General features: G+C 41.4%; 1 protein-coding gene across 1 annotated transcript; it reads right to left on the bottom strand.

The window, feature by feature from the left end:
* Window positions 1-10,210: 10,210 nt before the first annotated feature.
* Window positions 10,211-10,771, bottom strand: LOC138904322 (uncharacterized). Its single transcript, XM_070192822.1, has one exon. The coding sequence runs from the start codon at window positions 10,769-10,771 to the stop codon at window positions 10,211-10,213; it is 561 nt and encodes a 186-aa protein (XP_070048923.1).
* Window positions 10,772-16,293: the final 5,522 nt, after the last annotated feature.

Raw genomic sequence — 16,293 nt, 5'->3', positions numbered from 1 at the left:
CGAGCGCCTATGAGCGAGCCCAGCATGGTCGAGATACATAGCCTAGTATGGCCGAGCGCCTATAAGCGAGCCTACTATGGCAGAGCAGTTATATATACCGAGCCTTATAAGGCCGTACAATTATTTTACTTACTATATTGAAGGAGTTGAGTCAGTATCAGCAGGTAAGTATATCTCCAGATCATCTTTGACTCCCAGTTAATTTCAGTTATCATATTATCAGTTCAGTTTCAGATTTCAGTTATTTTATTGCCTTACATACTCGGTACATTATTTCGTACTGACGTCCCTTTTTTGGGGGCGCTGCATTTCATGCGTGCAGGTTCAGACAGACAGACGGGTAGACCTCCTCAGTAGGTGTTTTCCGAGTTCCGCCTGATCGGTAAGCTCCACATCTTTCGGAGTTGCCAGGACTAGAGTTTTGTGTACATCTTATGTATATCTGTATATATTTATGGGTAGGTCGGGGCCCTGTTCCGATCACAGTACATCTATCAGTAGAGGCTTGTAGGCATATCCTGTTGGTTAGTGCAGTATGTTGGGTTTGTATAAATTGGTGGTTTGTCAGCTGTAGTAGCTATGACGGCCTTGTCGGCCTAGCTTTATATTGATATTTAGTTAGTGCTAGTTTCCATTCAGTTTTATATTTTGCTTCGCAAATTGTCTTGCAAGGTGGCCCCATGGCCAAAGTATGACATTATGTGTTCAGAGTCCCTTAGTCGCAATTTGGTACGCCAGGTTAGGTGAGGCACGGGGTGCTTGTCTCGCTCCTAGGTTCGGGGCGTGACACTAGATAACAGATTTAGCTACTCATGCTAATGAAAAACAAATTACTAAAATAATTCATAATCAATAAATAGAAGTATCAAGAAGAAGATGAAAACTCTTAGGAATTTATCCGTCTTCTCCCCCTCGTTCTTGCCTCTAAAATCTTCTAAAAACAGCTATATCTCACTTCTGGGCGAGTTTAGGTTTCATATAGGTTTAGGTTAGTCACCTAGGAAATTACATAATTAACCCTGCGTGTTTGGCTTTCGTCCGCCCGTCCGCGACCACGGATTCTACCGCGGATTTGGACTGCCTCACTGTCTTGAGTTCGCGGACCAGTTCGCAGCCCACTCCGCGGCCGCGCACCTGGAGGGGTTGTTTCGCTTGCTTTTCTCGCTCCTTTTCGACCGGGCTAACCTTCGATTGCCCTTTCACATTCCATGTTGATTCCAAAACACTCGTTAGCTCCCTCCTAGCTCGGAGTAGCTCCTGCAAAGCATCAAATTCTTAATTAGAGCATTTTGTTATCTTTTAGCATTCAAATATCAATAAAGTGCGGCTAAATTAGAGTGTAAGTAGTGTCTAAATTGCATGAATATAGCCTACTATCAACACCCTACACTTAAACCATTGCTCGTCCCCGAGCAATCAATCCACACTCTAAGAGGCTTCACTGAGCGACTTCCCTACTCGTCACACCAATAATATTTCACATAAATTGAGTACATTAGTGCAACATCTACACCTCAAGAGTTGACTCCCTCTAGCCACGCAATGTTCCTAACTGGCTTACTTACTCTATATCAAAGGTCCAGACTTACCTCTCTTTCATGAATCAAGTGCCTGCTCACAGCAAAAGAGACTCATTTCACAATCAGTAAAATTCACACACACTGAGGAACCTTAAAAGGAACAGAATTCACTCACCCTCAGAAATGACATTCTTGTGCCACAAAAAACGCACTATAGGCTTGCCCGTAGTGTACGACTCTATTAATTGAGCTCACTCAGTCTAGGATCAAGTAGGACTTTATTTGGATGTAATGTAGGCTGTAGGTTGGGTAGGATATATTTGGATATATAATAGTAACTATACCTCCCTAAGCACTTTAATACATTTATTTTACAATCAAGTCCACAGCTAAGTTAAACCAATATTTTCACTTTTTTTAACGCCACATATACCACCCCACACTTCTTCTTTGAGCAAAATCACCTTAAAAGCCACCAAAGATTTATTACCAATCAACATGATACACTATTAACAATGTTCTTCTCTTTTTTTTTTTTCCAAGTGGCCTTTTCCAACAAGATTTACCTTTCTCCTTATTTCCTAGTTCCACTCAAAAGCTCCATCAACTACCCCACACTTTATCCTTTGTACATTCATAGTATTTCTAGTGCTTACGAGAGGTAAAGGATTCAAAAAGATGGTCAATTTAAACAAGGGATAGGGCTTGTAATGTGGTTGCCAAGGAAACAGGATTACAGGCTCAACGGGATTAACTATGGTACATAGCAAATAGGTGGGTGGAGTATGTATATATATGGTTCAACAAAGAAATGCCTATATCACTTTCCAGACTAAACAAGACTACCATTTCGCTTTGCAGACACACAGGGCAAGTTCTAGGCATTAAATGCAGTGCACAGAATATAACAAGCCTCCCACACACATGGCACATGACTCATTCCAGATTAGATCATCAAACACTCAGATCAGGGTATTTCAGCCAAATTAAGAACATACATTTTAAGGCCTTCTTACAAGAGTCAACAAATGAGCCTAAGCGTCATATTAAAGTAACCGCTATATTCAAGGCATTATGAAATCAAACAAGGCTTCCTATTTTAATTCTGCCCATAGCCCATAAGTTCCTAACTAAAAAAATAAAAATATAACTACACCCGGTTCAAACAAAACCCTTGGAAAAGAACCGTGGTTTGAAGAAAACCCAAGGGGGAATTGATACACTACTACAAAAGAAAATCTTTTTTTTTCTTTCGACTTTAGTCCCTCAAGAAACCCGTCGAATGATATCTATCGTTGGGCCAAGTCAAAATTGATTTATATGAATAAACTACGAAACTATCTACATACAACAAAGTATCCCCCACCCCACACTTAAAAAGATGGCATGTCCTCATGCCATACAAAGTAAAGTAATATGAGGTAAAGGAACTTTCCTGGTGGATCAGTCTTGATCGGAGACAGTGCCAGGGTTGAGATGACATGCTCTCCCCAGCGCACGTAGCCAACCCATGATTTTCTTTTTTGACTTCGCATTTTGGGTTGCCAAAGCATCAACTCTGGTCCCTAATTCTGTGATGGAAGTGCGTAGTCCTGCCATGTCTTGTTCTAGGGCTGTCATTCACGTGCTCCGTCTGACCTGGGATGGTCCTTCAGCCACTGCAGCTTGTTCCTGTGGGGGTGAGGCAGGTTCAACCTCCTCCTGCCCTTCATCGCCCTCTTCCGACACATTAGAATTGTCACTATGAGCTGCTCCTGGTGCCGCTGGGTCTTTCCCGATGGACACTTTGTCTGCCCGAAACTTTTCTTCTTTCTTTACCATGCCATCCGCATTTGGGTTCTCAGGCACCCTTGCTGCCCGGCACAATCTAGTGATCAGAGAGGGGAAAAAGAACCCATACCTCTTCTGTGTTGAACGGACGAACATCTCATACTGATAACCTTGGCCACATTGAAGTCGTGGCCATTCACGAAGCACTATATCAAGGCTGCTCTCGGACCATTTACCTTCGTGGTGTTGTGGGATGGCAGTAAGCGACTGTTGATGATGTACAACCAGCATTTTCCTTCAAAAGTGAGTGAGGAAGAGTGTAGCTTCGATCCCGGCACAACCCACACTACCTCTTTGTCTGGTGCACAGATAGTTCTGAAAAACCTGTTCCATGTGATGGGTTCTCTCCTATAAGTATCATAGAAATCTTCCTCCCCATTGAATTTAGGCAACCGATACACTCTCCTGATGGCTTATAACGAGGCATCAACCCTTGTGTGTCGCACAGTGCATATTCTATCCTCATATTCGGAGCAGTTGGCATAGAACTCCCGAACAAGCATCAAGTTACCCTCCTTCGGCTCTTCGAAAAAGCTATCCAATCTGTGCCTGATCAACTCCCGATACATATTAGGGGATTCATCCTGGAGGGACGCCCTGTGAATACCCCTTTCCGGTACAGGTTTTTTAGTGGCCTTCAAACTGAAATGGTCTTGGGCAGCTCTGGAGACAAATCTGGTACGATCAAACTGAGCTGCACTGGTCTGTACCCGTCCCCGAGATGAGCCTCCATGACCACTTAATGAGGCCCCAATAGCGCGTCTCTTCCTTGAGGGTTGCATTTTACCTACACAATAAATACTACCATCAGTCGATAGAGGAATATGTGTCCCAATGGCGGTTACTCAGACTTCACTCGCACAATTGGTCACAATTTATCTTCAACACTCATTAAGGCAAATCAACAAATAGGTAGTGTGCATATGTACCCCCAAGTCACCCAAAGACCCAATCAAACCCAACAATGGCTTCCTCCAAATCAATCAATTCAAATAGCCTCCCTATACCACATATAAACCACAATCCAAATCCCAAACAAAAGTATCTATGATTTTACTACCCTATGCAGAAAAGGAAAATAAAATTAAAAAAAAATACTAAGAAAGAGGAATAAAATCATGTACTTACTTGGAGATCTTGAGAAGAACGGAGGTTGGAGATCGGTTAAGTGGAGAAGAGAAGGAAGGAGAAGAGTCTTATATTAAAAGGAAAATATGGGGGAAAGGAAGGGTTTGGGTTCTTGAGGTTAGGGAGGGAAGAAGAGAAGTGGGGGGGAGTAAGGGGTTTGGGTTGTTAAAGTTAGGGAGGGAAGAAGAGAAGTGGGGGGAGGGGGGAATGAGGGGTTTGGGTTCTTAGAGTTAGGAAGGGAAGAAGAGAAGTGGGGGGAAGTGAGGGTTTGGGTTAAGGAAAAGAAGGGGGTGGGCGATTAAAATAAAAAACTTACCTGGACATACCCGGGCTTCGGTGGTCCATTCAGCGGCCGCGGATTCTGGGCAGAGGGGGTCCCAAAATCCATGGCCCAATCCGCGGTCCATTCAGCGGCCGCGAATTCTGCGCAGAGGGGGTCCCATAATCCGTGGCCCAATCCGCGGTCCAATCCGCGGCCGTGGACGGGGGCCAGAACACAGGCCTAAATCCGTGGTCCAATCCGCGGCCGCAGACGGGGGGCAGAATACAGGCCTAAATCTGCGGCCGCGGATCTCCGTCTCCGGCAAATATTTATGTTTGCCGCATTTGTTTTATCTAGTCTTGGGTTAATTTCGACCCCCAAATCCTTCCGATGCGCGTGAACTTTGCCCTGCACACTAGTAGATCGGTTAAAATCGTTCAAAATCAATTACAACAAACAAATTAAGAAAAATAATAGGTTGCCTCCCAAAAAGCGCCTAAGTTAACGTCGCGGCACTACGATTTACAACAAACCATGGGTTGCCTCCCAGAAAGTGCCTGATTTAATATTGCGGCATGACGCATGCTTTCATTATCACTCCTCGTTCACGTACTGGGGCTCTTCCAACGTTATCACCACTTTATCCCCTTTCTCTTCGACCATTCCAAGGTAATGTTTCAACCTTTGCCCATTTACCTTGAACTTGTTTGTCCCATCTTCGGATTCAATCTCCACAGCTCCGCTTGAGAACACTTGCACCACTCTAAAGGGTCCTGACCATCTGGACTTCAACTTACCCGAAAACAACCTCAATCTTGAGTTGTATAACAACACTAGATCTCCTTGCTTGAAGTTCCAATCTAAGATGTGCTTATCATGGATCATTTTCATCTTTTCTTTGTATAATTTGGCATTTTAAAAAGCGTGGAACCTGAATTCCTCGAGCTCATGTAACTCAGTGACTCTTCTGGTGCCTGCGGTCTCTATATCCAGATTCAGCTGCCGCAGTGCCCAAAGTGCTTTATGTTCGAGCTCTACCAGAAGGTGGCATGCCTTTCCAAACACCAACTTGTACGGTGACATACCAATTGGAGTTTTGAATGCTGTGTGGTATGCCCATAATGCATCATCCAGCTTCTTCGCCTAATCGGTCCTTGTTACATTCACTGTCTTTGTCAGGACACTTTTAATTTCTCTATTGGACACTTCAACTTGCCCACTCATCTGTGGGTGGTACGATGTGGCTACTTTGTGGCGAACTCCATACTTTTCCAATAGATGTGTGAATGCTCTATTGCAAAAATGGGTTCCACCATCACTGATTATAGCTCTCAGGGTGCCAAAACGTGTGAAGATGTTTTTCTTTAGGAAACTTGTTACCCCTTTTGCATCATTGGTTGGGAGAGCCACTACTTCGACCCACTTGGAGACATAGTCAACCGCTACCAATATATATTTGTTACCATACTAGCTGATGAACGACCCCATAAAGTTGATCCCCCACATGTCAAAAACCTCCACCTCTTGAATTGTTGTCATCGGAATCTCGTGACGGCGAGATATGTTGCCTGTCCTTTGGCATTCATCGCAACTTTTGACCCAAGCATGGGCATCGTTGAACAGAGTAGGCCAATATAATCCCGATTCCAACACTTTTGCTGCTGTCCGAATTCCTCCAAAGTGTCCACCATATGGTGAATCATGGCAAGCTTGCAAAACAGAAGGTTGATCTTTTTCGGGGATATACCTCTGGATCATGTTATCTACACATATTTTAAACAATAAGGGTTCGTCCCAATAAAAGGCTCGACAGTTGCGGAAGAACTTTTTCTTTTGAATTGAGGAGAGTTCATAAGGTACAGTACCGCTTACTAAATAGTTAGCAATATCAGCATACCAGGACGTCTCCTCCATTGTCACAGCAAGTAATTGTTCATTCGGGAATGTCTCTGTTATGTCTTCAACCTCCATTCTCTTTTCAGCTCCTTCCAATCTTGAGAGGTGGTCTGCCACTTGATTGTCTGTCCCATTTCTGTCACAAATTTCCAGATCGAATTCTTGTAGCAAAAGAACCCAGCGAATCAAGGTGGCTTTGACTCCTTCTTTGCTATCAAGTACCTAATTGCTGCATGGTCAGTATAAATAATAACTTTTGAACCAATTAAGTACGACCTGAATTTGTCGAAGGAAAACACTACAGCCAACATTTCCTTTTTCGTTATAGTGTAATTGATCTGTGCACCGCTGAGCATCCTGCTTGCATAGTAAATCGGGTGCATCATCTTGTCTTTTCGCTGTCCCAAGACTGCTCTTATAGCATAATCACGGGGGTCGCACATGAGCTCTGTAATGACCCAATCGATCATTTTAACTTTTAGAACCCCGTTCCCTAAAATAAAACTTCTTGTAGGTACTTGTAATGATTTATAACTTGCGGGGATGGTTGGTTCGGGATTTGGAAGTGTTTGGGGTGAAACCAGAACACATGGTTCCTTAAGTTGGCCTTAAAGTGCTAAGTTTGACTTCGGTCAACATTTTTATGAAAACGACCCCGGAATAGAATTTTGATGATTCCAAAAGCTCCGTATGGTGATTTTGGACTTAGGAACATGTTCGGAATTTTATTTGGAAGTCCGTAGTTAAATTAGGCTTGAAATGGCTAAAAATAAGAACTTAAGTTTGGAAGTTTGACCGATGAGTTGACTTTTTGATACCGAAGTCGAAATCCAGTTCCGAAAATTTTCATAGCTCTGTTATGTAATTTATGACTTGTGTGTAAAATTTGAGGTCAATCGGGGTTGATTTGATAGGTTCCGACATTAAATGTAGAAGTTGAAAACTCTTAGTTTCATTAAGCTTGAATTGGGGTATGATTCATGGTTTTAGCGTTGTTTGATGTGATTTAGAGGTTCGACTAAGTTTGTATGATATTTTAGGACTTGTTGGTATATTTGGTTAAGGTCCCGAGGGCCTCGGGTGAGTTTTGGATGGATAACAGATCAAAAGTTGGACTTAAAAAGCTACTGCAAATTTTCTCTTATGCTGCATATTCTGGGTTGTGATCGAGCCCCAGATCGAACCCAGATATCGAGCCCACGATCGAGGCCTGAGTCTAAGCCAGGGACGAGGCTCAGTATCGAAGCCTTGATCGAAGGCAAGGCTCGAGGGCATGATCAAAGGTAAGGCTCGAGGGCTAGGGTCGAGACCCATGCTCGATGCCCTGATCGAAGGCTCAAGCTCGATGCCATGATTGAGGCTATGATCGAAGGCCCAACCTCGATGCCCTGATCGAGGCCATGACCGAGGTCCAGGCTCGAGCCTGTGATCGAAGCCCCGATCGAGGCCCAGTTCGAGGACCAGTTCCGAAGGCTGCTGGGCAGTTTTATAAAAAGAGGACATTCGTCCCATTTGCCATTTTTGACGAACATAAGCTTGAGCAGAGACGACTTTTGGCAGATTTTCAAGGGAAAAATATTGGGGTAAGTGATTCTAACTCGGATTTGGTCTACATATACAAGTATATCATTGTTTTCATAATTTAATTAGTGTTTTGAGATTTAATTGATAAATTGGAATTTATTTGAATTGAAAGAATTTAATTAATATATTGAGAATTGATATATTTGAAGGAATTTGATTATTTCAGTTGATTAAATAAATTATTGTAAATTCTGTAAATCATGCTGATTTAAATATCCTAGTTTTATTTCAATTATTATTGACCTATAGTGAGTGTCAAAGTCGGCCATCTCGTCTCTACCACTTCGAGATTAGGCTTGATACTTACTGGGTACACGTTGTTTACGTACTCATACTACACTTGCTGCACTTTTTGTGCAGGATCTGAGACAGGTACTAGTGGAGGACCTATCATCACATACCCACATCATCCCGAGGCATAGTGGTGAGCTGCTTTTCTGAGCCGTTCTGCAGCTACCAGTGTCTCTTCTGATATTTATATTCTGTCTATTTCATTTCAGACAGTATTTGGAGTTTTGTATAATCTACTAGATGCTCATGCACTTGTGACACCGGGTCTTGGCACACACATTGATAGAAATTGGTATTTTATTATCTTCTTGGAATAAAAGTTTAACCAATGTATGTTTGACTTATTAGTTGTCTTGCCTAGCTGTAGTGTTGAGCGCCATCACGACCTATAGGTGAAATTGGGTCGTGACAAGCTCGAATGGTTGCTCCTATTTGGGTGCAACAATGATGGGTGCAGTTTTCAGTCTCTTCTTCAGCTCCTCAAATACCAACCTACAATCATTAGAAAACACAAAGAGCTGATCCTTTTCAAGAAGTTTACATAAAGGGTTAGCAATTTTGGAAAAATCTTTTATGAATCGCCTGTAGAACCCGGCATGCCCAAGGAAACTTCTCACTGCCTTGACCGAAGTGGGCGGTGGCAATTTCTCAATCACATCAACTTTAGCATGGTCGACCTCAATTCCCTTGCTGGACACTCGATGCCCCAAAACTATTCATTCTTGTACCATAAAATGGCACTTTTCCCAATTCAGCACCAAATTTGTCTCCACACATTTTTTGAGCACTCTTCTTAAATTGTGAAGACAATCTTCGAATGAATCCCCCACCATGGAGAAATCATCCATAAACACCTCCATAATATCCTCTACCATGTCAGTGAAAATGGCTAACATGCGCCGCTGGAATGTAGCCGGTGCATTGCAAAGTCCAAAGGGCATTCTCCGAAAGGAAAAGATGCCATATGGACAAGTGAAGGATGCTTTCTCTCTGTCTTCCTCAACTATTGAGATCTGGTTATACCCCGAATATCCATCCAAGAAATAGAAGTGGGATCGCCCAGCTAACCTGTCTAACATTTGGTCAATGAAAGGCAATGGGAAATGGTCATTTCGAGTAGCTATGTTCAGTTTTCGATAGTCCATGCAAATCCGCCACCCCGTGACTGTACGAGTAGAGATCAACTCGTTATTCTCATTTTGTAGGACCGTCATTCCTCTCTTTTTTGGCACACATTGGACAGGACTGACCTAGTGGCTATCAGAGATGGGGAAGATGATACCCGCATCCAGCCACTTGATCAATTCTTTCTTTACTACTTCCTTCATATTTGGATTCAGACGTCGTTGATGTTCCCTGGAAGGTTTGTGCCCCTCTTCCAGAAGAATCTTGTGTATGCAAAAGGTTGGGCTGATACCTTTATATCTGCCATGGTCCAACCAATGGCAGTCTTACATTCTTGCAATACCTTCAATAGTTGATCTACCTGCACAGCTAACAAACCAGATGATATAATAACAGGCAAAGTAGAATTAGGCCACAAGAAAGCGTACCTGAGGTGGGCTGGAAGTGGTTTCAGATCCAGCTATGATGGCTCCTCTATTGATGGTTTTGCAGGTGGTGTTGCTCTTTCTTCTAAGCGTAGGGGTTCGAACTGAGGTTCCCTTTTCCAGAATCCTTGACCTTCGAGTGCCATGACCTACTCTGCCAACCCTTCACCGTCCATCTCTTCCAAATTCATCAAGTAGCCTTCTAGTGGATCCTTGACATTAAGGGTCTTATCCTCTTCTTGCAGTATCACATCTATGGCCTCCACTAGTGAGCAGTTTGCAAATTCAATGGGTCTCCTCATGGATTGTTGAATGTTGAATATTATTTCTTCATTGTTCAACCTCATTTTCAACTCTCCAGTCTCACAATCAATTAATGCTCTCCCAATGGCTAAGAATGGCCTTCCCAGAATGATGGGTATCTCTTCATCCACTTGACAATCAAGAATAACAAAGTCTGCAAGAAATACAAATTTCTCCACTTGCACAAGCACATCATCAAGAATTCCTGTCGGTCTTTTAACTGTGCGATCAGCCAGTTGCAGCAACATTGAGGTCGGTCTAGCTCTGCCAATGCCCAGTTTCGTATAGATTGCCAAGGGCATCAAGTTTATGCTGTCTCCCAAGTCACACAATGCTTTAGCAACAACATAACTCCCAATAGTGCATGGGATAGTGAAGCTACCTGGATCAGATACCTTTTGGGCCATAGGTCTTGTCACTACCGCGCTGCAGGTCTATGTCAGAGTTACAGTGGACAAGTCCTCAGACATCAGGTCCTTCATCATTTTTGCATACCCTGGTATTTCCCTCAAAGCATCCATCAGTGGAATATTCAATTGAATCTGTCGAAGCATTTCAATGAATTTCCTGTATTGATCATCTTTCTTTTGTTTTGCCAATCTCTGAGGGAATGGTGCAGGAATCAATCTCTGTCCATTACTTGATGTCTTTTCTTTGTTTGAAGCTTCTGGCATAAGAGGTGCCACCTATTCTGAGACTTGTTCATCGTCCTTCTTCTTACCCTTGTCAACCTGTGCTTGTTCAATTACAACCTCAGTGAGCTCTGCTGACTCATCTGCCTCTAATGTAACTGGAGTAGTTGGCGTAGTCTCTCTTCTAAATTGAGAAACCTCTTACTCTCTGTCTAAATCTCTTCCATTCCTGAGACTCACTGCCATTAGCTGATTTGGGTTCTGTTCCTTTAGGTTAATATTTGTATCTGCAAGCAATGTTCCTTGGGGGCGATTGTTCAAGGCCCTAGACAATTGTTCCAGTTGAGTTTCAATGCCTTTGATTGCTGAATCATGTGGTGCTAGCTTCTCTTGCATCTTACCATTTGTTCCAATGAGTTGTTGCAACATATCCCTGACTTCTACCATATTGTTGTCCTGTTGTTGATGAGGTGGTTGGTAGGCCAACTGTTGCTGGTGCTGCTGATTATAGCCCCGCTGCCTTTGATAAGGCACAACTTGACCTTGTGGTCATGCGCCTCAAGAGTTGGGGTTGTGTTGTGGCAGGTTGGGTCTGTACTGCTGGATTGGTGCCGGTCCCCATTGTTGCCCACCTTGCCTCTGACCTCCAAAATTATTGACATAATTCATGTCTTCTCTGAAGCCCTGATTGTCATTCTCTCCACTCCACGAGCACATATATGACTAGTTTATGCAAGGAGTGCACAATCCTCCATTCGTTGTATCAACAATGTGCACTTATTTTGTACCCATCTCATCAATTTTCTTTGTCAGTATGCTCATCTGAGTCATGAGAGTGGCTAGGTTCTCTGCATGGGAATTGTTTGGGTCAAGAGCAACAGAATCCACTATTGGTGTAAGTGTCGTACCTCTAGCCATCCAGCCTACATTTTGAGCCATCTTGTCAAGATGAATCTTGCACTCTGTGAATGTCTTGCTCAAAAATGCACCCCTAGCTGAAGCGTCTACATTAGCCTTCAAACTATCTGCTAAACCCATGTAGAATATCTGTCCCAGCATCTGATCTGGAATGCCATGGTGTGGACACTTCACTACCATACCCTTGAACCTCTCCCAGGTTTCTTGCAAGGACTTAGTTGGTTTTTGCTTGAACTGCAATATCTCATCAATCTGCCTTGTAGTCTTGTTGGGAGGATAAAACTTATTTAAGAACTGTTTGACTAATTCTTCCCAAGTGGTAATGGAGTTTATTGGGAGTGAATTCAGACAAGTTTGAGCCTCTCCAGTCACAGAGAATGGAAACATTAATAGCTTGATGGCTTCAGGAGTCACATTCGGCTGTCTTTGGGTCACACATATTGATAGGAAGTTCTTCAGATGTTGTTGTGGGTCTTCAATGTACGACCCGGAGAGCAGTCCCTTATTTTGCAATAAATGCAGCATGTTGTTGGTGATCTGGATTATCTCCGCTTGTATCTGAGGTACAGCAATGGCGGTGGCTAAGGTATCAGCAATTGGTTGTGCCCAATCATATAGAGCAGCTTCTGGCACAAGAGGTGCCACCACTCCATTGTTTGGGTCAACCTGATTATTTCGATTATTTTCGTTGACATCGTCCACATTGTCCATTTCAATTTTGAGTGTGTGTTTTTGTTGTAACCGTTTGTTCTTCTTGTTGGCTTGATTTAATACCCTGAATTCTTTCTCAGGGTCTGAAAGTCCTTCAAAAAGTTCACCAGCCCTCGAAGAGCTTCTAGGCATACACCTGAGTCACAGGAGAATTCAAATGTGAAAATTTCAATTAAAAAAAATAAAAAAATTCAAACACCGTAAGAAATTAATCCAAACTAAGAATCCTAGCAATTCTTCTAAGTTGTAATAAATAACACTGTTAGTTCCCCATCAATTGTGCCAAAATCTGATCACACCCAACTATGCCTTGTAAGAAGGACTAAGCGGTCGCTGTAAATATAACCCGGTTCAAGTCCGGAGTCGAATCCCATTGGGAACTAACCTATTTACTACAACCTTAAATAATGATAAGCTCAGACAACTTCCATATGCAATAGTTTTATGAATAATTAGTGGAATTTATTTAGCCAAGGAAAAATGACAATAAAATTAGCAATAATCAAGACTAAAATTGAATTCAAGGGTAAAAGGATCTAGGGCTATTGATTTCCCCAATTGCTAGATTAATTCTCAACTCTTTAGCTATAATCTCGCCGTAATACTCTATGAGGATTATGAGTTCCGGGCTACCGTAATTACCTTTCGATCAATTATGATAATTTACTAGAAGCATTCTCTCGAACAACTCTAGTTAACAATTTATGCAACTCAAAATCATCCCACCAAAGCTTCGTTATTTCTAACCCCACTTTTAAATTCAAGTAATTAATCTCTTAACTTCCCCCAAAGTGGTGTTGTTCAACAACAATCTAACCAAGTGTTCTTTCTCAAGCAACACAAGGTGAATAGACACGATTAATCGAGGTCCCTTTCAATTAACCACAATACATACGTAATTGAACAATCATAGAACAAACACCGCACAATTTTAACAAAATAGAGTCAAGACTTCATCCAACAATTGGTTCCATCAACCCTAGATAACAGATTTAGTAACTCATGCTAATGGATAACAAATCACTAAAATAATTCATAATCAACAAATAGAAGTATCAAGAAGAAGATGAAAACTCTTAGGAATTTATCCGTCTTCTCCCCCTCGTTCTTGCCTCTAAAATCTTCTAAAAACAACTATGTCTTACTTCTGAGCGAGTTTAGGTTTCATATAGGTTTAGGTTAGTCGCCTAGAAAATTACATAATTAACCTTGCGTGTTTGGCTTTCGTCCGCCCATCCGCGGCCGCGGATTCGATCGTGGATCCGGCCGCGAATTTGGACTGCCTTACTGCCTTGAGTTCGCGGACCAGTTCACGGTCCACTCCGCGGCCGCGCACCTGGAGGGGTCATTTTGCTTGCTTTTCTCGCTCCTTTTTGACCGGGCTAACCTTCGATTGCCCTTTCACATTCCATGTTGACTCCAAAATACTCGTTAGCTCCCTCCTAGCTCGGAGTAGCTCCTGCAAAGCATCAAATTCTTAAGAAGCTCAAGATCACTTTGACTCCGACACAAGCGTTGGTATTACTTACATATTCAAGGTCTTATACTGTGTATTGTGATGCGTCGCGTATTGGTCTCGGCGCGATGTTGATGCAAGACGGTAGGGTGATTGCCTACGCGTCCAGACAGTTAAAAGTACATGAGGAAAAAAAAAAATTTTGGTCCACGGCCTTGAGTTAGCATCTATTGTTCGTGCCTTGAAGAATTTGGCGGCATTATTTGTACGGTGTCCATTGTGAGGTCTACATCGATCACCGAAGTCTACAACATCTGTTTAAACAGAAGGATCTTAATTTGGGGCAGCGAAGATGGTTGGAGTTGCTTAAGGATTATGATATCACCATTCTCTATCATCTTAGGAAGGCCAATGTAGTGGCTGATGCCTTGAGTCGTAAGGCGGAGAGTTTGGGCAGCTTATCATATTTATCGGTAGCAGAGAGGCCTTTGGCCTTGGATATTCAGGCCTTGGCCAACCAGTTTGTCAGATTTGATGTTTTCGAACCGAGTCGAGTTTTGGCTTGTGTGGTTTCTCAGTCTTCTCTTTATGATCCTATCAGGGAGCGTCAGTATGATGACCCTCATTTGCTTGTCCTTAAGGATATAGTTCAGCACGGTGATGCCAAAGAAGTCGCAATTGGAGATGATGATGTATTACAGATGCAGGGCAGGCTATGTGTGCCTAATGTAGATGGTTTTCGTGAATTGATTCTCTATGAGAGTATTGACAAGCAGTATTGTGTCAATGGAGAAGATAAGGATGTGGGAATCTGGCAGGGAGTAGTACATCTCAGTCATAGAGGATAAGTTAAATATAAGCTCATTCATTTCATATTGATATCAGCTATCTCCTTGTGGAAAATCTCTAACCGGGAAATAGATTTTTAGTATTATTTTAATTTATGTAAATGGGTATTGTGTGAGGTTGGTTTGGATCATTCCTATTTTAAGGGAAAAATATAAAATTGACCGGTTAGTCGAAGCTAATTGCATTCGTTTATATAGAATATGTATATTATACACATAAATATATAAAAATATATATTTTATCGGCTATCATTCTTTAGAGTATCTAAAAATATATACTTTTTCTATTTGATTTGGGTTATTATTTATTAGACAGAAATAAAAAATAAAAGAACTTGGAATAAGAAAATACTATCGAAAAATTGTGTTTTCCGGTCACTATGATTTTGTATGAGTTAGTGAAAATTTTATGATTTTTGTGTGAGGAAACAAAGTTATATGACTTTGGTGAAAAAGAGTCATAGTCATATGATCATTTGTACCCGTATATTATTTAACACACTTTTAGCTCTTTCCCAAATGGGCAACTAGAGTAAATTTGAAACTTTTACACATGTTGAAAACGAAAGTTTACTCAACGAAAACTATAAACTATTATGGTCCAAGCCCGTTAATTACTCGTAATAGTAAGAGAAAACTACCCTCTATAGCCCATCAAAATTTTAATAACCTATGTTTTTATCCATTTACACGAAATGGCCCTTCGGTCCAAACTTATTGCATCTAATAGCCCGAAATATCTATTTTGTATATTTTTTGTATAGTGACAGTCTATTATATATATTTTTTGTATAGTGACAGTCTATTTTATATATGTTTTGTATAGTGACACTCTATTTTATATATTTTTTGTATAGTGACAGTCTATTTTGCATAGTCACAATCTATTATATATTGACAGTCTATTTAGTATATATTTTGTATAGTGACAGTCTATTGTTTATATTTTGTATAGTGATAATTTATTTAGTATATTTTTTGTATATATTTTATATAGTGACAGTCTATTGTATATAAATTGTACAATGATAGACTATTTTGTATATTTTTTGTATAGTGACAGTCTATTTTGTATATACTTTCCACCACATTCCTGCCTTGTACACTACCATTTACCAAGACATAATTGGAAAATTAAATGACCAATTGCATATCTGAATTTAAAAGTTATAACCTTTGTATTCTTCTTTTCATATATCTCCTTTTCTTTCTAATTTGATGAAACCATGTAAGCCAAAAAATATTATAGCTTGTCAAGAAAATAATGGAAATAATTGTTTGGTCCCTCACAAAATTCGTCAATTGGCAACATTGGTGATTGACGTAATTCTCCTTAATTCATAATTCCAATATTTTCAGTGGGA

Source organism: Nicotiana tomentosiformis, chromosome 2 (assembly GCF_000390325.3).
Source record: "Nicotiana tomentosiformis chromosome 2, ASM39032v3, whole genome shotgun sequence".
In the NCBI taxonomy this organism is placed as follows: Eukaryota; Viridiplantae; Streptophyta; class Magnoliopsida; order Solanales; family Solanaceae; genus Nicotiana; species Nicotiana tomentosiformis.
Note: the sequence above shows the minus strand (reverse complement) of the source record. Positions and strands in the feature narration are given on the sequence as shown.

What these genes read in the sequence shown, in the direction of transcription:
- LOC138904322 (XM_070192822.1), bottom strand. Translation starts at nt 10,771, where the DNA reads ATGGCCCAAAAGGTATCTGATCCAGGTAGCTTCACTATCCCATGCACT.